Below are 22,882 nucleotides of genomic sequence, written 5' to 3' on the forward strand. Positions count from 1 at the left end.
AATATTTAACTTTGGATCATTTTCTTCAATAAATAAATGAACAAGTATGCTTTTGACATTTGTTTAATTGGTTTCTCTTTATCTAGTTTTAGGACGTGTGGAGAACAGGTTACATTTTAGGTCATATTTGTGCAGAAATATGAAAATTCAAAAGACTTTATAAACTTTGTAGCTTATTGTGTCTTTTTCAAGATTCTGCTAATTAAACAAATACTGAAACAAATAAAAAATAAAGGATCACTCTTCAGAAGTTAGGTCACAGACCTTTCCACAATGCTGAAGTACACACTTGTCTTCATTGTAAAAAGAAACAAAACACTAGATAGATTGAAATCTCTGCATTATTTTTTTTCCTTGGGGAATGCTTTCTGAGCTTCTTTTCTTGCAGACATTTCATTACTCAAACTATTAACATCCTCAGTGCTGGAAGGGACAGGAGTTTGCTCTCATTTCATACACTTGCCCTGTCAATGTTTGCGAAAGTGGTCTTGGTAGTTTTTTTGGTTGGGCTGTTTGCTGTTAGCTTATTTGACAGTTCCTTGATGGAGATATTGTTTGCTTCTTGATTGTTAGTCTAATATTAATCTTGGTGTTAATTTCTGTTCACGTGGGTGTTGACTGCTGGTGAGGTGGTGTTTTGGTCTTTTTGTTCCCTTTTTGGTTTGTTGGTTGTCTTTTTTGGTATGTAGATGTTGTTTATCTGTATGTGTATGTTGATGGCTTATTTGTCAGAGTTCCAGGCATTCCAGCATTCTTCTTTCACAGTTCCTAAATAAATAGGAAAACCTTCCTATTTATGAATATAAATTGCTGTATTCTTTCACATTTATAAACCAGTATTACCAATATCTCTGCAGACCCCTCATCAATGTTCATTTTTTCCTCTTTTGGGAGCAGGGATACTCTGCTTATTGGTTCAGCTGAGTGATAATAGCCAAAGATGTTATTGCTATTTCTAATTATCTGCTTGAGCCATTTGTTTTTTCCCTCAACCTAGGGTTTAACATACCTATTAATCAGGTTTTCCCGCCAATAGACAAACAACTGGAAGCATACTAGTAACATATCTTTATCTGTTCCTGTGGTCAGCAAAGCTTCTGAGCATAATTCCACATATCTTTGTTCCATAAGAAAAGTGGTATTACAAGACTTCTTGGCTAAGTGCTTTATCTGAATTGTAAGATGTGGATTTGGTAATCACAGTGCAAGATGAGTAAAACAAGTGCTAGTTTCAGTGGTTCAGGGAACTTCATATATGATAAGGATCAGAAACAATACATCTTATAGGGTTTAGATATGTTTGGCCCAGTTGAGCCTTAGATCAAATACATTATTATACTGTAGCCATAGGTATCCTGATAGAAGCCTACTAAACTGCATTGGAAGCTCTTGCTTGAATAGTTGGAACGTCAGAATAACTCCTAATTCTTTCAAGTAGATGACTTACGTCATTGAAACCATGGATCTTTGCCATGGTAATACCATAGACTTCACCACAGTTCTTGCCACCTCTTTTACCAAAAATATTCCTTAGATTAATTGAACATACAGGAAAAAAATAAGCAATATACACAAAAAGTCATTTTGTTCTTTCCATTGCTTGTATTTCAAAAAGGCGGATATAATCTGTAATAGGAGAAGGAGTCATAGTGCTTAAATGTATATTTCTGTTGGCAACTAATTTCTTCCAAGATCAAATATCAAAAGATCAGCAACTAGCTATTTGAAAAACAGGATAGGAGATAATAAGTTCTCGTGGATTTTTTTTAGAAAGCCATTTCAATGTTTTTTGAACATTTAGGTGACACAAAGTCTTCATTATCTAATAATGGCTGATTATTTTTAAAAATTGCTGCTGCTGGGACTGTCCTATTCTTCTCTCATCTATTCAGCAGATAATTTAGCTTCTTTAAACCTGTTTACCTTGTGACCCTTTTCCTGCTCATTCCTCTGCCCTGTCTGAATTTGAATTCAGAGCTTTAGTTAAGTATCCATCTCTAAAAAGGATCCTGCTTTGAAAGTTTGGTATTCAAAAGTTATTTCTAATTTCTTCCGTTGCCGTGTCCATTTTTATTCCTTTATTATCTGTAGAAGGACAAAATACTCATTAACTCATTCTGAGATTAACCGTGTGTTGTGGTTTGCTGACCCGTTTTCATGGGTATAAACATATTTGTTTACATGGCAGCTTGACAGTAAAATTGAAAAAAGCAGTTTTCAAGCAACTATTCACAGGGAAATTACATGCAGCTTTCTTAAAGCACATTACCCCCTCCCCAAGCTCCCTTGGCATTAGGGCACGACTACCATAACGTTCTGTGTGCTCAGTTTACTTGAATTGTACAAATTTGGCTAATGCAACTATTGGCTATAAAAGCCTTTGGAAATGCCTACCTGCTCCCAGTATGCATCACTTTTTAACAGTCTATCGCTAGCTGCCCTCTACCCTCCACTTCTCCTTTGTTGAGGGAGATTCTGAACTTAGTGAATTTTTATTCTAAAGAAAGGAGGGCAGTTGTGGCAAGATGTGTACAGTATAGTAATGTTGCATCTCTATTTAGGGCTGGAGTCACGCCTGCCAGCTCTATTATGTTCTCTACAGCCATTGCTTATAACTATGGTTTAGAACTTTAGACATTGTTGTACTTTTAGCATTTGTGTTTAGGAAGTCAGGTGAATGTGCCCTCCTCCAATTCAGATTTGTAGTTGCTTTTCTGATCCTGGAGGAGATTTTTCCCAAAATGAACTGCCTTCCTTTCCTTAAGGAAAATACATTTACAGAGGGTCCAAAATTTCTTTTTTTCCAGTACTGAAGCAGCTGGAGGAGTTGTTGAGCGACATGAAGGCCGATGTGACGCGGCTACCTGCCACAATTGCCCGCATCCCTCCAGTGGCTGTGCGTCTCCAGATGTCGGAGCGCAACATCCTCAGCCGCTTGGCAAATCGTAGCAGTGAACCTCCTCCTCCACCACCAAACCAGCAGGTAAGCATCAACCCCTGCCATTTCCACCCTACCCTGGAGGGAGGGGGCCCATGGTGAACTCCCTAAGATTGGGGAATGAGCTTTGCATATACTGTACTAAATGTTTCTCTCTCTCTCTTTCCCTCCCCCCACTTTAAACTTAGGTGGCTCAGCAGCAGTGAAATACCCGACTGGTGCCATCAGTCCAGTGATTCAGCTAAAGCGACACGTATACCCTTGTTTCAGTTCTGGCCCCATCCCCATCCCCTCCGTCTGGCACTCCTAATCAGATGATGTTCTCTCAGATGGAGGATATGATTGGAGAAAGGAGGAACTGCAATCTTCCATAAGCTGCCAGTTGCACTTAGATTGCACTTCGGTAAAAAGGAACATTGGATGGACTCTGTATATAGTGACTGGAGGCTGCAGCGTCACATCTGTTACACAGACCTGGCTGCAATGCTCATCACCTTGGCCCACTCTTCCTTGATTTTAATTTTATTTTCAGTTTGTTTACCAAGATGAGTGCAAGCAAACGTCAGGACAGACACAGCTACCTCCATCAAGATCCTTTTAATACAAAAACTGACTGGACTTGTCCTCTGAAACAGCTGGAAAAAAGACAAATCTTGATAAAGTTAAAAATAAAGGTTTCCTTGTATTTTATTTGCTTTGGGCAAAATATATGGGGGATGTAACAGCTTCTTTATTAAAATTTTAATGTGGCTTGTGATCTGATAGAAAAATGTACATGTGCAAACAATACGCACACTTCCAGTTTAGCCCAAAATAGGGAGATTCCAGGCTGTCCTAGATAATTTTTCCAGCTGATAACTTTAAAAGGCTTTGTAAGAGAGAATAAAATGTGCTGCAATGTGCAATTACAGGCAGCACCTACATGACAGTGTCACATTTTGTCTGAATTTATCTAAACTATAGGCTCATTACGCTTTAAATCTGTTCCTTTTATATCACAAATCATGGTTTTGTATCTTGGAATGTCACACAGTGCACACAAGCAACTTAAAAGCTCATTCAGGCAATTTGTGGATCCATGAATTGGGTTACTGACTATAATGGCTGGATTTGTTACTTTATTGCTTAGCACAATGCGTGAACCCAGCCATTGTTACTCTACCCAACAACCTTACATGGGATAGTAAAAAGATTGCAATTAAAAGATAGCGTGGAGCTTTTCTGAGTAAACCCTTGCCAAGCTTCTGTATTGAAAAATGCTTTATTTTCAGAGTGATATTCAGCAAGCCAGAAAAATATGGTTGTTTTTCATTGGGACACAATGCTGACACTTGTTTCTTTCAAAAGCAGCATCTTGCATAAGCAATTGTCATGGGCTCTTGATAATGTTTTAATCTAAGAATTTTTCTATAAAAGACATTCACTTCATGCATCAATTTGCTCTTTGATAGGGCCTACATGATAGTTCTCTGCAAGTATTTTTCTACATAGAAATTGTAGGTAGATGAGCAGCAAGCATCTTTTAGTTATGTCCAATTGACATCAAAAGCTACATGATCAGATTTCATTAGTGCTTCCATAGGCTACCACCAGGAAATATGCCTGTAAGTATATTTGGGATAGTTGCATTGAACGGTAGCATTTTAAAACACTAACAGACATTAATTATGACTGTACCAAATACATAAAATTGCCTTGAGTCTCCAGATACCTGAATTGCAACAGTGTCTTTTGTAGATGCAGCAATGAAAAAAAAAATAGCACAATCCATTTAATTACTTATGCCAGTGTTTCTCAACTTTAGCATAACTAATTCTGGGAGTTGAAAATGCAGGCATCTTAAAAGTTGCCATGGTTGGTAAACACTTGAGTCGTGGCACGCTTCTAATCCTGGGTGCGGGTCTGTTTTGTGTCTCAATACACTTCTTTTGAGAAATCATGTTCCAAGTCCAGTTGGCAGGTAAAAGACCCAAGAAAGGATACCTAATACACATTGCGCTTTTTAATGGAGAAACATTTCATTTCCAATATGAAGAGAACCCTTCAGATTGTAAAAGCACTCCTGGGAATAAGCGTGTTTTTGGCTTTTCATCTGAAAAGGGGGAAACTTAACTGCAAGCTACTGAATTTCACCGTCTAAGAGAATTGGCAGAATTACGTGGAAGTCAAGAGGCTGCAGGAAGATTCGGCGTCTTTTCCTGTGGTGGAGCAGAGAAGCTCCTCTCCCAAACTGGGAGGGTGGCATCGAAAGTTAGCAGCTCTTTTGGGGAATTGGTTTCGCCAAAAATAAAAGTAAGTTTTCCTCATGAAATAGACCAGGGGTCTCCAACCCTGGCAACTTTAAGACTTTTGGACTTCAACTCCCAGAATTCTATGCTGGCTGGAGAATTCTGGGAGTTGAAGTCCACAAGTCTGAAAGTTGCCAAGTTTGGAGACCTCTGCACCAAGGTATTCGCACTCACTATCTATGAATCCAACGAAAGCGGCAACTTAACTAACCAATCACAAGGCCGTAGAAGTAAGCGGAGGTGGGGAAGAAAGGAACGGCCAATGAGATTTGTCCGAAAACGGAAGGAAGTCGGGATGTTCACGGAGGGGCGGGCGGAGCTCACCCACGTGTCCCACTCCACGCCAAAGCGGAGGCCTTCTAAGCCATGGGGCGCAAGTTGGACCCGAACCGGCAGGCAAAGCGCGGGCCAGGTCGGAAGGCCCGCAAGCAACGTGGGGCGGAGGAGGAGCTCGCCCGCTTTTTGCCGCCCGGTAAGTCACTCTGCCAGAATTTCGTGTGGTGGACAACGTAGGCATTAACAGAGTTGGAAGGGACCTTGTAGGTCATCTAGTCCAACCCCCCCTCCCCCCGCCCAAGTAGGAGACCCTATACCATTTCTGACAGGAGGCAGTCCAATCTCTTCTTGAAGGCTTCCAGTGATTAAGCTCCCACAACTTCCGAGGGCAAGCTGTTCCATTGGTTGATTGCTCTCACTGTCAGAAAGTTTCTCCTTGTTTCCAGGTTAAATCTGTCCTTGTTCAGTTTCCATCCATTATTCTTTGTCTGGCCTTCTGGTGCTTTAGAAAATAGCTTGACCCCTTCCTCTCTGTGGCAGCCTCTCAAATATTGGAAGACCACTATCATGTCTCCCCTGGTCCTTCTCTTCACTAGACTAGCCATGCCCAGTTCCTGCAACTGTTCTTCGGTAGCCTAGGACGGTAAAAAACAACAACAACAACAACCGGGAATCTGGTGGTACCTTTTCCAACTGACCAGTTTTATTCAAAGGCATCAGCTTTTATGAGGTGCAATTCACCTCACCCATGCATGAAGTGGCCAGATGTGGAGTTAGGATGGGGAACTGGGAGGTGGAGATCGGCTGGTATAAAGATGGGGGTTACAGGTGAGACAAGTTACAAGCATCTTATTGATTAAAAATTGTATTGGGTTTGTTTGTTTCTGAGATAGACTAAAAAAAAGGCTATGGAGTCCTTGGTGCTCCCTGAACTTACTTACATTTCGTTACCCAGCCAGGTAACCTCTTCAGAGCACTTCCCGTATTGTGGCACCATGGGTAATGAAACATCTGCAGGAAAACAACCAAGTTCAGGGGTATCAAGGACTCCACAATTCAATCCTGAGCTGCATATCTTCTCTTCTTTTGAAATCCCACAATTTCTCAGTAGATGGTGCGTTCAAAGTTCTGCTTTTCCAAGAGTCACTTTGAGATTTGCTGAGATACCTTGATATTAATTTGTCCTTGTTTTGAGTTGTGGTCTAAGAATTTATGGGCACACATTTGAGATCTGGGCTCAAAACAGAGACAAGGTAATATCAGGCAGGGCATATCAGCCTCTCAGGGTGCATTTATAGCAGGTCTCAAAGTGACTGTTTTTTTTTTGGGGGGGGGGAGAGCAAGACTTTAATTTCATTATTTAGAAAAAAAATTGCTGAACTTATGTAAGGGTTTCTGGCAATCAGATGATTTCAGCAGTGGTTTTGATCACATTTACCTAAGCAACTTCTTTTTAATCCCCTCCATGGCCTCGCCCCAATTTATCAGCTTAGCCTTTTTATGCATTGGATGAAGTGAGCTACAACTCACAAAAGTTTCTGCTTTTGCTAAAATTCGTTAGTTGGAAAAACTGCTAGCGGAATCCTGATTTTACTCTCAGGGCTGGGCACGTAGATCAAACAAAACAGGTTTCAGTTCTTCCCCCTAGCTTCCAGTTTTTAAGAATGAAGATTGAGTTGGATGATTCTTTGGTAGATAGCACATTACAGTACATAAAGCTCAGCCTTTTTTTGCCATAGTGCCATTCCTGCACTCCACCAGCAACTTGATTTTATGAGCTCTTTTTCCTGTATATGATTTAAGTGATTTAAGTATTCAGAATTTTGCCTGTTGGTGTGCTTAGTCTGAGGTCAGATTCATGTTTCTGATATTGTTCCATACCTATTAAGGATATACTGTTTTCAAATCTCAGATCTCTAGTGCAGAGTTGGCTTTGGGCAGGGCACTGAACTTAAAACACTATTTCATGTAATGAAGCAATGTCTCTGCTTTCCTTTTAGGCTAGTTGTAAGAATTCTGGGGCTGTTTGTAGTACAGTACTTGAAAACATTTGTTGACATGTTTCTATTGAGAATTAGGTAAACTTCCCGCTTGTTCTCCTTTGTGTGTTTGCGTGAACAAAAGACCCAAATTTTTGTTAATGTAAAAAAAAGAAAAAGGCAATTCAAAAAGTTATGAGGGAAAGTGTTTTCTTTTGTATGTGTATATAATTAATTTTGTACTGGGGAGGAAGAGGCATGGAAATCAGACTATATTATTTACCAAAATCATATATCTTACTGAATCAGGAGCAAGATACTTCATTTTCTTGCTGTAAAGTTGGATGAACCATTTGATGCACATTTGTTGCTTCATAAAAATCAGATTCAGTATATAATCAATTACATGACAACTGCACCAAACTGCAGATGCCATATATCCTTCATTATGAAAGGCCCCAATATTTTGAATAGAAGAATGGAAGACAAAATACCTGAGTCTTTAGCAGATGTTTTCTATTTTAAGTGGAGGACTTGAGGCAGTAGGATCTTTGGGTTCTAATTTTCCATAGAAGTGCATTTAGTAGTTTGTAGCTTTTTAAAAAAGTTTGTTGTTGGCATTAAAAGTCTAATTTCACTGTTCTGTCAAATTCAGATTTGTTTGTACCAGCTTTCCCATAAGATCTGAAAACTTGTACAAAACACCCTGAGAAACTTGTTGATCTTTAAATATCATGAAGTTCTTTGTACTTCTTACAAAGATTTTCCCTTCTTGAAATGTTGTGATTTGTTTTGTTTTGTTTTTCTCCAAGCACTTGATGACAATGCAACAAAACTTTCCACTCATGCCCGACGAAGGTTAGTTTATATTAAAACATTTCATAATAGTGTCTGTTTTAATATGCATGCCTATTGGTAAAAATATTTTAGCTGATAATTGGATTTTATATACTGGTAATACTTATTATTTTTAAATTCCATATTGTGCATTAATGTCCTGAAGTATTTGGCCATCTAGATTCTCAGCTTCCCATGCAGACCTCCCAAACTTTGAGTGGGGAACCTGGTTAGTTTACTTTGCTCTTCCCACTTCCTCAGCATGCAGAAGGAGGCTTTTTTCTCGGCGGGACAAAAATCTTGTATTACAAAAAGTATGGAATGTCATGAAGGGTTTCATCAACTCTGCATTTGGTCATAGTATCTTTGAAGATATAAAAACCAGTATAAATATTTACAATTTAGTGCATAACATCTGGCACTTATTGCTAGGACATTTTCAATGTGATGTCAGTAGTGACATGTTTAGTCTTGTTTTTTTAATGCTAAGTTATTATTTGTCCCTGAACCATATAGTTCTTATTTTTGCTGAACTGTGTAGGTTAGCATTAGAAATTAATTCTAAGTTACTAGGCACTTAACAGCACATCCTCTAAATCTCAGGTAGTGATTGATCAGTGCTCAGAGCAAACCATAAGATTAAATTTGATCTTTTATGCTATTCAATTTTATATAGCTTTGCAATACATGTATCTGCAGTTTTACCTGAGCTTTTGTAGTTTTACAGATAACTTCAAAATTATTAGGAAAGCATATTGTTAGCTGTGATATAAGGGCTGAATGAAAAGTAATGCCTTCATCTCTATAACTCTACATAGGTATTTTAATAAATAAAACAGACAAAATCTTTGAGATTAGCTCTTTGTTACCTATTTTTATTTCTGCATATAATTACCATTTGCTGCATATTTCTGTTCATATTAATTTTTCCCCTCAGGTGAAGCATTTTGACTATATTCATAGACTAATGTTTCATTTCTGGGTCATAATGATGAGCCCATGTTTCATTGCATTGACAGTGCAATGAAGAAACCCCTCATGATGTGACAGCAATTGCAGAAAGAGTCTCATGTGATAAAAATTGCTGGCAGATTTAAACTCTTGAAGATATCATATAATATATCATATAACTCTTGAAGAACATCATATAATGTGATCCAAACCTTTCTGTGAAATACCAAATTTAGCAGCAACTTCCCTTTGAGCAATATGCCAGTCCTTCATCAATTCATCATCCTTTCTCGTGTAGAACCTGTTGGTTTCTACATTTGTACTTGATCATACAAATCAGCTCTTTTTAGATATCATCATCTTTAGATTTTTTTTGCCAATAATGCACTGTACTCATGTCAGAATAGTTATGATAAACAATCTGCATATGGTTGTGGAATTTCAATTGGAGAGACTTTTTGGGTAGTCAAAAATTCAATCATAGTGCCTTGCACTGTCAAGTATTCATTGATGTCAAGGTTTCCATTTCACAAACAGTAGCCAAATAACATTTTCTCACAGTAACTTCCCACCAAATGAAGTGAAAGAATTCTTAAAAATAAAAAAAAAACCTCAGAGCTTGCAATGCATCAATATTGCCACCTACTGATGACCTATAACATTGGAGGTGTTGCTTTTCATTCAACCCAGCTTTATTATTAGGCTTTTTAGCAACAGTTGACCCAATTTTCTGAAATAATCAGATCCACTTATTTATAGTAAATGTGAAGAATTTAAAACAGCAATAAGGGAGAACCAACCTATTTTTTTGTTCTCAAACTGTTGTTTTGCTCATTAATCACTTTAAATGTATTTACTCAGAGTGTTAAATTCATGTTCCTTATTTTTACTGTCTTGGATGTAGTAGCTTTTTATTCATTCTTCTATTTCATTTTAGAGCTGCAAAAAGACGGATTAAATCTGAGAAACTGCAGATGAACAAGAATGTCCCCAATCACCAAAATGTGACAGGTACATTGAAAGAATATTTATCATTTAACTTATTTAGGCAGGTTAATTGGAGCTATTACTATTCAGGGTTTAGGATTGATGGATGTAGAGCAGCAATGTGCTTCCCCGACTTGTATCATCCAGATATAAAGGTCTTTAGTTTCCATACTTACCAGTAGCATATAGCAATAGCATTTAGACTTATATACCGCTTTATAGTGCTTTACAGCCCTCTCTAAGCAGTTTACAGAGTCAGCATATTGTCCCCAACAATTTGGGTCCTCATTTTACCCATCTCGGAAGGATGGAAGGCTGAGTCAACCTTGAGCCTGGTGGGATTTGAACTGCCAATGTAGGCAGCTGGCTGCAGAAGTAGTTTGCAATACTGCACTCTAACCACTGCGCCACAGAGGCTCCTATATATGCTGACTATATTAAAACATCTAGAATGCTAAGCCACTGAGTAACTGTTGTTCATTTCTTTTGTGTTAATTCAGGAGACTAGGAAGGATATTCCCCTTCGCTGGCTAGTATTCAGAAGCTGGGTTCTAGTGGGACGGTGTACAGTAGACAAAATGAGGATGGGATCTGTTCTTTTCTTCCTTCAGGCCCAACATCAACTTATTACAGTCCGTTCCTGTCAGTCGCTCGACCCCAGGAACTCAGAGGCTCATTCTGTGTCATTTCTAAATCTCTTTAGAAAGCTTCCTCCCCACCCTCATAAGAATAACCAAGAGTTCTGTACTCGACAGATGCAAAAAAGATTTCAAACCACTGTGCTATTAGCGCTTTGACAAATTTTATAATGCTCAACATTCTTAGATGTAAGTTTGGTAAATGAAAGCTACTTTTGTACCACTTTGGTACTCCTATTTGCTTACCACCTTCAGACTAAAGGATATTTAGCAATTCTGTTCAACTAATGAGCAGAACTTTAGCAAGATTGATCACTTGACCTCTGTAATCTTAGTCCAAATGAAAGTTCAGTGGCACATACATTAAGCAGGACATAACAATTGTTGGTTAAAGATGGATCAGGATTCCTCAGTTAAGCACAAAAGACGAAAATAGGAATGGTTGAGATGTAGTCGAATTGGATTCAGTTACTGCCCTGCTGGCATTGATTTGCTTGGAAATGTGACTGCATCACACAGCAACAGCAATCCCAGTATTCTTTGTTGCTATTGTTAACTGAATCCTGCTGGTTGTTAGGCGAGGACCCACTTCAATCTTGGTCCTGGCTTGGTCCCTCCCAGCCCCAAGCCTCAGTAATATAAGGGACAAAATGTCTCCTCTTCAATTCCCTTCATCTGCCTAGCTCTCCTCTACGCGTACCCTTCATTCTTCCCTGCCTTCTGACAGCCCAGCTACCCTGCCTTCATTGGCCCCGCCAACCTCATCTGACCTTCACCATCTTTCTCATGAATTACAGTGTTCATTATTTCCCAATCCACATGAGGTGAAGAACTTTGCTCTAAAGTGTGCCAGGGCAGACAATTCATTGCACCTTAGTTGTTTCACAGTGTTGCATTGTCTTTCTTGGCAGCTAAAAGGAAAACACTCAAGTTGGCAAACAAGGGGAAAAGTTCTCCAGAGAACGGTGCAACTAACGGTAGCACTGATGCTGCCACGCAGCTCGCTTCCCCTGCCTTAAGGAAGAAAAGATCCAGGACTGAAGAGAGCAAAGAAGACAAAGAAGAAAGCATGGCTTTCAGCGATGAAGATGATCTAAGTGAGGATGAGATTATGGATGACCATGGAGTTGCTTCCTCTAGTGATGAAGAGGTAAGAATATTTAGCAACAATGCTTTTTGGTGGCTGTTACTCGGATAGATGGAAATATTTCTTACTTATTAAGGTGGAAATTCTTGTGTCATTGTCTCCTAATTGAATTTTGTGTCTCTACTCTGTCTCTTGGGCCATTTTGTCCCTGATTTAGAACCCCATATTTTATGTTGGGATGCACTGTAATCTAAGATTTCAAAGCAGGTGGGCTATCAATATAAAAAGAATATGCTAGGAAATGTATGTTTTTTATTTAACTTAGTTATTAAGACCAACTGTGGGGATCTGCCCATATGACCAAGAAAACCTAAGGTTGAAGAAGACGTTTGTCTGCTGCCTAGGATTTTGTTACTGAGCAGAAACTGTCAGTTTTAAGTGTTCTGCAAGAGATGTCATGATGGCTTTCCAAGGGTGGTGGGAAGTTTATTTTATTTATTTGCTTCCTAGCTTTTCCACATGTTTGCTTTGACCCTTATTCAGTAATAATGGAAAACAATAGTCACTTTAATCTTGCTCCTTCCTTCCTCCCTCCTTCCACCTCCTCCCCCCCATACATTTCCCCAGTATTATAGCCCCAGGGGAAAGCGCTTCCACTGAAATAGGATGGTCTGCTGCAGCACCTTGAAGCAATTTCTTTTGAAGTTTAATGAAATCATTTTTATCAGGATTTCCTACTCCTATTTTTTTTTTGTGTGTGTGACTGGTTCTACTCTGTTCTAGTGGCACCATTACAATTTATTAAAAGGTAGCTGCATTCACAGAATGAGTACATATTTTATAAAAACACCCACAGATGGGATTCTATGAGGCAATGGTCCCCAACCTTTTGGGCACCAGAATCCAGATCTATGGAAAATATTTTTTCCATGGACTGGGGGGGTGGGGGGGGATGTTCACATGCTACCTCGATCTTGTGCATGTGCAAAAAAAAGCTTCACTCACTTGCATGGCCTGTTTCCTAATGGGCCGCGGCTTGGGGATTGGGGACCCTGCTCTAAGACCACCCAGAGTCAGGAAGCCTTCTGGATCTAATTAAATAAAGTCGATGTTAATGTACTTCCTCTATATTGTCGATCTCATTATTCAGAGTGGGTGGGTGGGGAGAAAGGATACTCCTGGCCTTTGATTAAGTGGTTCTTTGTGTGCTTTTACATTCAGCTCCTGCCTATAGAACGAGCTGCTCGAAAACAAAAGACGGAAGGGTGAGTGATCCAGAATATTTTGATTTGGGGGGAATTGCTGAGCCTTTCCCCCTTACAACGGATCCACTCTTTCTCCTCCTCTGTGAGTCCCCTTGCAAAACGACTTTCTTCTGGATTGCAGGGAGGACATCAGTGAGGATGACAGTGAGGAGGAGACACCACCGTCCAAGCAGAGGACAGAGCAAGAGGAAGAAAAGGACACTAACCTGAAGCTCAACGTGGAGGCAGAGGAGTGCTTCGTGCTTCCCAGTGGGCAGGAGATAGAGAAGGAAGATATCCTTATTCTGGTGGACCCAGAGAATATTAAGGGGGTTGTCCAGAGTTGCTCTGTGTGTCCCCCTGGGTCTTTTTCTAGGGAAAGAGATCCCTTTGTATGGCACAGCTTTGTTACAGGCAAGGTTTCCCAACCTTGGCAACTTTAAACCCGTGGACTTCAGCTCCCAGAATTCCCCAGCATGGCTGCATGGGGAATTCTGCGAGTTGAAGTCCACAGGTCAAAATTGCCAAGGTTAGGAAACATTTGATTATAGGGTCTATATGGTGAATTCATACAGACCCCTTAATACTCTGTTAAACTTTCCATAAAAGGATGGCAGTCCTGAATTGCTTTATTGTGAGAGAGATTAAGTATCAATATCTCTCTGAAACGTTTCATTTCCATTTTAGGATTTGTTTTTAAATGAGATAAATATGTAATAAGTAAATGAATGTGGTGTGATTCCAGTGTGTCGTGATAAACCACAATCTATCTTGCATGACACACTTTTGCAACCAGTTTGTAATTTGGATGGTAGAATATGAACGTTTAAAGTGCAAATTAAGCTTCAACCCCTAATGTGGCCTTATGGGGATTCAAAGTACTTTACTTGTAACTTTTATATTTGTGCAAGGGGACCAAGCTAAGTACTGGGATTACCAAATCTGGACTGCAAAAGGATATTTTTGCTGTCAACTGATAGTGGTGGTTTGGATTTGTGTAATCCTAACCTGTGGTCCCTGGTTTGGTAGGTTTTGTGCCCTTGTTGTGGAGGCCTGAACAAGTTGCTGATGGAACCAATAATCTCTGGAAAAGGCTGAGTAAGCTATTAGTAAAATCAGTTATCTGATTTGGTATAAGACAGTTTCATTTGTGGTTGTTCCTTAATTCCTTTTCACCTGCTCAGCCTCCTGATCTCCAACTCATTCATCAGCGTATAAAAGATAATATGGAGGTGCTTCAGGATTTCAGTTCGAAGCGAGAGAAGGGACGCTCAAGGCAGGAATATTTATCCCTTCTGCATCAGGATCTTGCCGCATATTACTCTTACAGTGATTTCTTAATTGGAAAGATGACAGAACTCTTCCCTCTGTCTGAGGTACTATTTCTCTAGAAAGATTTTTAGTCAGAAACACAAAAATTTGGTGGTGCAGTCAACAACAGACCTGAAATCTTGGTAGATAATTATTTTGGTGCCAACGTTTTCTCAGTCTTCCATTTCTTTTGTAAGTTTCACTGTATTGACATGCAGATCAATGTGCACACAAACATTAGCGCCGATCTACTTGCTGCAAGAACTCCAGTATAAATTGTAAATATTCCTCCTCTTCCCTGCCATCAAAGCTTCTCCCCACATAATATTAGCTCTGGCTGACAAGATGCTTTTTGCCTTTAGATTATCCTTGGGGGACTAAGAACTGGTCTTGGTTTCTTGCATAGCATCAATTGACAAGAACAAAGGATTTTCAGTGTTGCCCCATTCACCTCTTTTGATAGATCGGTATTCTTTAAAGCAAGTGTCAGCTCAATTACTTCTACTCCATGGGAAAAAAACAATGTGTGTAACCACTGCTTCTTGATGAGGAAAAATTCCCATTCTTTCATTCTGCCTGCTTTTAGCTAGTTGAATTCTTGGAAGCCAATGAGGTCTCTCGGCCAGTGACCCTCCGCACCAATACACTGAAGACAAGACGCCGTGATTTAGCCCAGGTGTGTATTTGAGCATCCCCAGCCTTTTCCTCTCTTCTTTTGCCATGATTGGAAGAGTTAAAGCGCCTCCTTTTTGTTGCAGGCCTTGATAAACCGTGGAGTGAATTTAGACCCATTAGGAAAGTGGTCAAAAACCGGGCTTGTTGTTTATGACTCCTCTGTGCCTATCGGTGGGTATCCCTCTTCTCTTTCTCCCTCAAATCCAGCCTCTATACAGGCACTCTGCCATTGCTTTCCCTGTATTTATTATCCCTTTGGTCTTTCCTTCCCCCCCCACTTTAGGTGCCACCCCAGAATACTTAGCTGGACACTACATGCTGCAAGGTGCTTCCAGCCTTCTCCCTGTTATGGCTCTGGCCCCTCAGGAGAATGAGCGCATTCTGGACATGTGCTGTGCCCCAGGAGGCAAGACCAGTTACATAGGTACTTATGCTTGTTGGGGAAGAATGGGTTCAAATCCCCCATTTTGGGGACTGCTCACCATGTAAGGCTGCTCTACGCTCTCCATTAAAAGGCAGGCTCCTTCTGATGGTCCACTTCAGAGTATGCATAATTTAATCTTTCCCCCTGTCCTGAGGTAATTGTTTGGTATGAACCAGCCCAAACAAGGTTTAGGTTAATCTCTTCAATTTCACTTTTTGTCTCATTTGAGGCCACTTGTTGTCAGTCCCCCAAGGTGAGCCAGACCAGACAATCAACTTCATAGGAAATCTCAAACTACTTTGATTGAGATTGGCCATAATAACAGAATTGTGCAAGTCTGTGCTTTTATTTTCTTTAATAAAGTGCAAACAGAACATAAGTAAAAATAATAGAACAATGACAAAGGAACACAAAAGGATAATATATTTATTTATTTTCTTAAATTAAAGCGCAAACAGAACATAAGTAAAATAATAGAACAATAAAATAAACAATGACAAAGGAACACAAAAGGATAATACATCAAAATGATAACCAAGTGTGGAGGTGGAGATTGCCATCAATCCAGAAGCCGCCTCCACGTGGAATCATCCATTTGGTCCCCAGGCCAACTGGCAGAGCTCTTATGGAAGGATAGGAGAGTGGGAGCAGATCTTATGTCATATGTCCTTATACTCCTGTGAAAAAGGGAAATACCTAAATCTCTTCCAAATGTTATCTATTGTGGACGCATGATATATTTCACTTCTTGTTGCTTTGGTAATGAAGCCTGCATATCCTGATCGTCCTCCTCGTTCTCTGCATTTCTCATAGGAAGTAGGGTTTATTTGCCCCTCAATTTTGTTTACTAAATCAGTGTTTTTCAACCTCAGCAACTTTTAAGCCTTGTGGACTTCAGCTCCCAAAATTCCCCAGCCAGACTTCAAATGCCATAAAAACACCATTGCCAACCTTGTTGCCTTGGTTGTTGCTAAGGTTTCATAACTAGCAGCCTAGAGGGAACTAAATGTCATATCTGGCTTTAGAGAGGAAATGGAGAAATGTCCTCAACCAGCTTTTTTTTAAAGACAGTCTAAGGAGTTTAACAGCTGTGCTGAGTAGCCCACAGAGAAGGCTACTTTATAGGAAATGCAGGCAATCTTCTCCATTTGCAAGGAGGAGAAGGATTTGCCTGTGTAGGAAACTCCAAAACAGCATATTGTGTGGAAGGAATGGAAGCCTCTTGGGAGTTGCTGCATCATTGCTGCAAAGGCAGGCCTGACGCGCACCTTTCTGTTCTGCCCGGCAGCTCAGCTGATGAAGAACACAGGGGTGATACTAGCCAATGACAGCAATGCGGAACGTTTGCACAGTGTGGTGGGAAACTTGCACCGCTTAGGAGTCACAAACACTGTTGTGAGCCACTGTGACGGGCGCCAGTTTCCTAAGGTATGCTGCCGCTGAGGATGTGTCTTCTGGGATGAGGGCCACCTTTCCCTTCTGGGGGTAGCTGTCAGGGACAAAGCTGCCTCAACTCTTTATGAGCCAGCTGCCTCAACTTTCCTCTGCTGATCAGGGCTCATGCCCAGGTTACTGAGGAGGGCAGGGAGGACCAGATGGAGCTGGTTTGCCTTCTGCTCTGTGGGGAAGAGTAGACTTCAAGGTAAGTGTTTAGTCTTCAGCTATTAAGCTGATCAAATCAAGAGCAGATAGAATCAAGAGAGAAACTTCCTTCTAAGTCCTTTTTTTTTTTTTCATCTTAAGGTGCTGGGTGGATTTGACAGAGTCTTGCTTGATGCTCCCTGCAGTGGTACTGGTGTTATTTCAAAGGACCCCACAGTCAAAACTAATAAGGTAAATTTATTCATTCTCACTGCATGAAACACAGCAGTATCGGAATGGGCGCACGGAGTAGCTCAGAATGATACATCTTCCTTCTCATAAATTGCTACAAACTCAACCGAGGTGCCTCTTTAAGGATATCTGAAAGAAGTGAGAGATTTATGATATAAGCATACTGACTGGTTTCATCTGGTTAAAATGTTTGGCTAGATCTGTCCTTTGGAAGAATTGATCATGGAATTAAACAGTGTGAAATATCCACACTGGGTTGGTTAAGGTCTGGCATATAAATGAGATTAGTTCAAAGAAAAAGTTCAAAGAGAAATTCAAATAAGTTGTGGAATAGTCTGAACTCTTGTGGATCTCTGGAGTATATTTACAACCTTGATAATGAAATGTATATTGCTGAATAAGACTAGTTTTAACAGGTTCAAAGAGCATGCCAGTATGCTGAATGAACAAAGGCAACCAAAAGAGCAGAAAATTTTATTTTATTTTTGAAGTAGTAGTCTGAAAATAACTGGTTTGAGTTACTTGTTGAGATGAGTAGCTATAGAAGTCAAATAAATTTAAAAAAACAACAACACAAGCTCGCAAAATGAATAATTTCACTAAATTCTTTAGCAACATCTCCAGAAAGCAATTTCCCAACTATGAGCACTATCCATGCGATCCTCTTCTTTCCACATTTGTTGACTGAAAAATGCAGAAAAGTACAGGGTTCAGTCCCCCATCTGTCTCCTGGTGGAAAGTTTGTAATCCTCCCTTTTAAAAAAAGTACTGAGATTTGTTTCTATTAACATTCATCTTCCTGTCTTTTTTCAGGATGAAAAGGACATTTTGCGCTGTGCTCACCTGCAGAAGGAGTTGATCCTCAGTGCCATTGACTCTGTTAACGCAACCTCTGAGACTGGGGGATACATTGTGTACTGCACTTGTTCAGTCATGGTAGGTGCCTGTTTTATTCTCTGTCTCCACTGACACTTTCGTTCTGCTGGAGACATTGACCAACCTGACTGCCTGTGCTCTGTGGTGACAGGTAGAAGAGAACGAGTGGGTGGTGGATTATGCCCTGAAGAAGCGCAACGTCCGCTTGGTACCAACGGGTCTGGACTTTGGCAAAGAAGGATTTACCCGGTTTGTACCTCTTAATTCTGAAAAATGGGGTGGGGCAGTGGACATTCGCTCAAAGGCTTCGGATATTGGAAATGCATCACTTTTTCTTTGCATTTATTTGTCTAGGTTTAGGGAGCGTCGTTTCCATCCTTCCTTGAAATCCACACGCCGTTTCTATCCGCATACCCACAATATGGATGGGTTTTTTGTGGCCAAATTGAAAAAATTTTCCAATGCCATTCCTAAACCTCTGAAAGGTAATGAATCTGAGAGCTTGCCTTTTTCAGAAACCTTGTTAACAACACCCAACAGGAATCATAAACCTGGAAATGAATTAACATCTTCAACTAGAATATACTACATTGCTGGATTACCCTGCATCTTGCTATCCACAGAATATTTAGCTGAATAATAAACCTTTATTTTGAACAATACCTAAATAATTGCTGGGGAAATGGCTAAAGAATAGAAACCAAAGAGAAAATTAAATATGTTGGGGAGAATGTGAATCTCACTATCTGTTGTTTCTGTTAGATGTCACAAGTAGATGCTCTCCAGAGTGGTTGGTATATTTGGGTTGAGATACACACCTATGGAGACAGGCAACATGGAGACATGTTTAACTCAGACAAGTAGTCCATGAAGCTGTGCAGGGCCAGAAAAAGCTCCTTTGCAATGTAGGCCAAGGATGCCTTTTTGGATCCAAAGCCATTAGACCCGAATGCTAGACACCTTTACAATAATATGTCTAAATGAATTTGACATTTTACAAACATGTTCCAGTGGAGCTAACTCTTAAAGTAAATTAATCAAATGTACATTATTGTGTGGTTTGAACACCCTAATACTTTGTTCTAATAGCAGTGAGGAAGGTACAGTTTGAATTAAAATGAGAATTGGGTTTGTACCACCTCTTCTCAAAACCTTTAGAAATAATTGGGACCCAGAAATTTTCTGTTAAAGATGTTAAAACCTGAAACTAATTAAAAACGGGAGATGTCGTAATCTGATGGCTGCTTCTAATCTAACTTTTATTTTTTAACGTCTAGATGAAGTGCCCAGTGAGGAGCTAACAACGCAAGCAGTAAAAGATGGATCTGCTCCAGCTCCAACTGAACCTCCATCTAAAAAGAAAAAAGGTCCAGAAAGTAAAGCCAATCAGCAGCCGGCTTCAAAGCAAGAGCTTTCAGCTGCAATTGCAGGCAGGAAGGAGACTAAAGGAGAATTGAATGCTAATAAAAAGAAGAAACTGCTTGTTGCCTCCAAGAAAAGCAATTTTCAGAAGAAGTCCAGACTCTTGAATGCTGCTAGGCCCTCTCCTGGAGGACTAAGGGCTAAATCAACTCCCAGAAAAAAAGGCGGGGTACAACGAAACCCCCAGTAGAAGGGGGCTGTTAGGTTTCATACACCATGGAATAATTGCTGGCAATTCTGGGGTGACTGTTGGGAGATCTTGACTACCAAGATAACTTGTCCTGGCAAGACTCGTGCAGAAGGCATTTCCCCTTTGCACTTCAGGTGTTTCATTTATTTTTAGCCTGTTGAAGGGCAGAGACTATTTGTATGAGACCCCTACCTGTCATTAAAAATTTCCTTGATCTCATGATCTGTCTGAATAACACTTCCTTGTCCCCTGTGACACATGGGGCTATGCAATGATTAATAAACAGGCTTGTTATCTGGGGCTGGCAAAAGCTTTAAAAATTCTTGGAAGAATTTTGGAGAAGGCTAATACACGTTGCAAGCAAGCACGCACAACTTTATGCGGAGCATAATTTGACTTCATTGAATCATAAACCAATTTAATTGGTTCCTGGTTGCTTTCTGGGATGGTGGGTTTAGATTTGAAAAGTTGCAAATTTCGTATATGGAATTTTAAAAACAAAAGACTGTAATTTAATCTTCATTGCACACAGGTGCAACATGGTTTAGTGTTACAATGTTGGACAAGTCTTAATCCACACTTCCTCCCAGTCCAGCTTTTTTAACTGGATCATGGGGAATAAAATAAAGAGAGAACTGCTGTACAGGGTGCCTGGAGCTCTTAGAGAAAGGGCAAAGAGAATAAATCTAACCAGTAAGGATAAAGCGCTGTAGCTGAAGCCCTGATCTATCTTGCTGCTCTCCAAAAATCCAATAGATGAGGCTATTTTCAGAAGTGGTCCTGATGGTGAGGTTTCCTGCCCTGGGCGTCTTCTTCTTAAAGCACTCTCAGCTAATGTGTGCCTAGTCAGAAGGTCTGGGGCGTGAAAACCTGCCAGGACATTTGCTGCCTATCTACCGGTATGGTATGTCTCAGCGTTTTTGTGTGGGAAAGTAAAGCAAGTACATTTAATTTGAAGGGATCCTAGGAATACTACCAAGTTGTTCCTGAACAGAAACATATAATAACAAAAAATTAAGAATGAATTTGACCTGCTCAATAAAACCTAGCAAATTTGTATTGCTTGAGGCTGCAGAATTTGAGTGACAAATGTCTTTGGATCAATATTTTTTTTCTTGAACATAGCAATTTGTTGCTCTTTTGAAATGTAAAAGGATTCCCACACAAAACAAACATGGGCATACCCATGTTATGAAAAACTGTACAAGATACTGCACAACTCTTGTTTCTGAAAAGTGTGCTTATTTATTCTGCAAGATCTTCATGAGGCATTTCCTCATGAAGGTATTTCCTCATGAGGTAAAAATGTGATGGAATATTTGGAAATCTCTCCCTCCCCCCACCTCTCTCTCACACACACAAATATGATGAGGGGGAGAGAGTGCAACAGGGCAAGAGTACCTTAGAAGTACTCTCTACTTTAGAATAGTCTGGATTTTAATGCCTGCCCTAATAGCAGGGAATGTGGACAAGATGGGAGCTAAAATGGAACCAGGTATTTGGTAAGCTGGAGTGAATTTGAGCAGAAGCCCAAGAAGGCTTGTCCCCCTGCAAAGTACGGGAACTTAACTGCTGAAACCACAGAATGTTGTGTGAATTCCAGAATACAAAATGAGTGTGAACTGAGCAGCTGGAAAGAAGGCTGAAAAGTGGAAACCATCTGACTGGAGGTAAATATACAGGGCCCCATTTTGTTTCAGATCGTGCTGGTCTTTCAATTCCTTTTAAGGAAAGCAATTTGTTTGGACATTAGGAATGTGGTCAATATGCTTGTCAATAACGTGCAAAGATATATTTTTTTCATTAGTAGGTATCTTTTGGGGTCTTTTTCACAGGATTATACTATACTGAACAAATTAGTATTCCTTCCAAATGTATATTCCACAGTTCGCCCCCAGATTCAGATAATGGGTGAACAAGTTAAACAGTTTGGACAGAAAGCTGCTCTGTGGAGATTCGCAGGTGTCCTTATGATTTTTATATGTTAAAATAAATCATCATCAAGCTACTTACCGCTAAGTCTGCCTAAAGTGAGCCATTGCAATTGCAGCTCTTAATGCCTGCTGATGCTGCTGTGATTTTTATGCCAAATCTCATGCTCTATTTGGAGAGCAAGATTCAGGTGCAGGGAATGACAAGAGATACATTTGAAGAAATCAGCCAAATGTTAGTGTGTTTTTGACTCTGACTTTTTCTTTTGTTCAGTTGGAAACAGTTTTTGCAGGTGGGACTTGATGAAACCTAACTTTCTTTACAGGCAACAAATATGTCTCTACCACACTTAATGGAAAACCGCCAGGAGCAGATTTTCAATAAATAAAGAAGTCCCTGAAAGGCAACCATTACATAGCTTTCTTTTCATTCATTCACCTCTGAAATGCTAGGTTACTGGCTTCAAAAGGTTCAGAAACTAAGGTTAACAGGGGAGTCATCTGTTCCATTTGGTGTTTTCTGCTTTTCAGCGTGTAAACGATCTCGGTCGCTGGCAAAGGCTTGCTCGGTTGGTTTTGGATAGGGTCAGCAGCACGTCCGTTCAGCACCTTTTGTCGCTATTTAGGGGTCTAGACTCGCCCAGCCTTCTCATCTCCAAGGCGAGCTAAAGGGGATGATGCAAAACAACGGTAGGCGGTAAAAGAAGAAGAAAAGCGGGAGGGGGGGGAACCCCAGGCGGACCCTCCTGCTTTGTCTGACGGGTCGAGCAATTCATTTTCCGACGCTTTAGCTGCGGGGAGAGAAGCTGCAACCCGGATCCTCGGTGGCAACCGCAGCCGCGGCCTCAGAGCCAGCCCAGGCGGGCCAGGGAGCGGTCGCCTCAACCCGCCGTCCGTGGGGGCGCGCATCCCGCCTCCCGCAGGACGCCGCACCGTCCTCTCTTGTCCAGCGCCGCATCCCTCCCTCCGCAGCGCGGGGCTCCTCCCCGCCCCTC

General features: G+C 40.5%; 2 protein-coding genes across 2 annotated transcripts in view; both read left to right on the top strand.

Annotated features, from left to right (window-relative positions):
* CHD4 (chromodomain helicase DNA binding protein 4) overlaps positions 1 to 3,628 on the top strand; it is a 29,893-nt gene extending 26,265 nt beyond the window's left edge. The window contains exons 39-40 of the mRNA XM_026713334.2: positions 2,808 to 2,983; positions 3,127 to 3,628. Coding sequence (XP_026569119.1) covers positions 2,808 to 2,983; positions 3,127 to 3,144 — 194 coding nt within the window. The 3' untranslated portion in view covers positions 3,145 to 3,628. The remainder of the gene's footprint in view (positions 1 to 2,807; positions 2,984 to 3,126) is intronic.
* A 1,881-nt stretch (positions 3,629 to 5,509) lies between these two features.
* On the top strand, positions 5,510 to 20,175 carry NOP2 (NOP2 nucleolar protein). The gene is made up of 16 exons (XM_026713336.2): positions 5,510 to 5,698; positions 8,294 to 8,339; positions 10,207 to 10,280; positions 11,806 to 12,044; positions 13,203 to 13,246; positions 13,368 to 13,519; positions 14,402 to 14,601; positions 15,123 to 15,212; positions 15,295 to 15,382; positions 15,495 to 15,635; positions 16,924 to 17,063; positions 17,379 to 17,468; positions 18,282 to 18,404; positions 18,496 to 18,593; positions 18,699 to 18,829; positions 19,622 to 20,175. The coding sequence occupies exons 1-16, from the start codon at positions 5,593 to 5,595 to the stop codon at positions 19,954 to 19,956; spliced, it is 2,097 nt and encodes a 698-aa protein (XP_026569121.1). The 5' UTR covers positions 5,510 to 5,592; the 3' UTR covers positions 19,957 to 20,175.
* Positions 20,176 to 22,882: the final 2,707 nt, after the last annotated feature.

The sequence above is a fragment of the Pseudonaja textilis genome, chromosome 2 (assembly GCF_049901715.1).
Source record: "Pseudonaja textilis isolate UNSWEBS1 chromosome 2, rPseTex1.2, whole genome shotgun sequence".
Lineage (NCBI taxonomy): Eukaryota > Metazoa > Chordata > Lepidosauria > Squamata > Elapidae > Pseudonaja > Pseudonaja textilis.

Coding starts and splice junctions, on each gene's coding strand:
- NOP2 (XM_026713336.2), top strand. CDS start 5,593: ATGGGGCGCAAGTTGGACCCGAACCGGCAGGCAAAGCGCGGGCCAGGT. Junction 8,340..10,206: donor TCCACTCATGCCCGACGAAG/GTTAGTTTATAT, acceptor ATTTCATTTTAG/AGCTGCAAAAAGACGGATTA. Junction 15,636..16,923: donor AGGCAAGACCAGTTACATAG/GTACTTATGCTT, acceptor TCTGCCCGGCAG/CTCAGCTGATGAAGAACACA.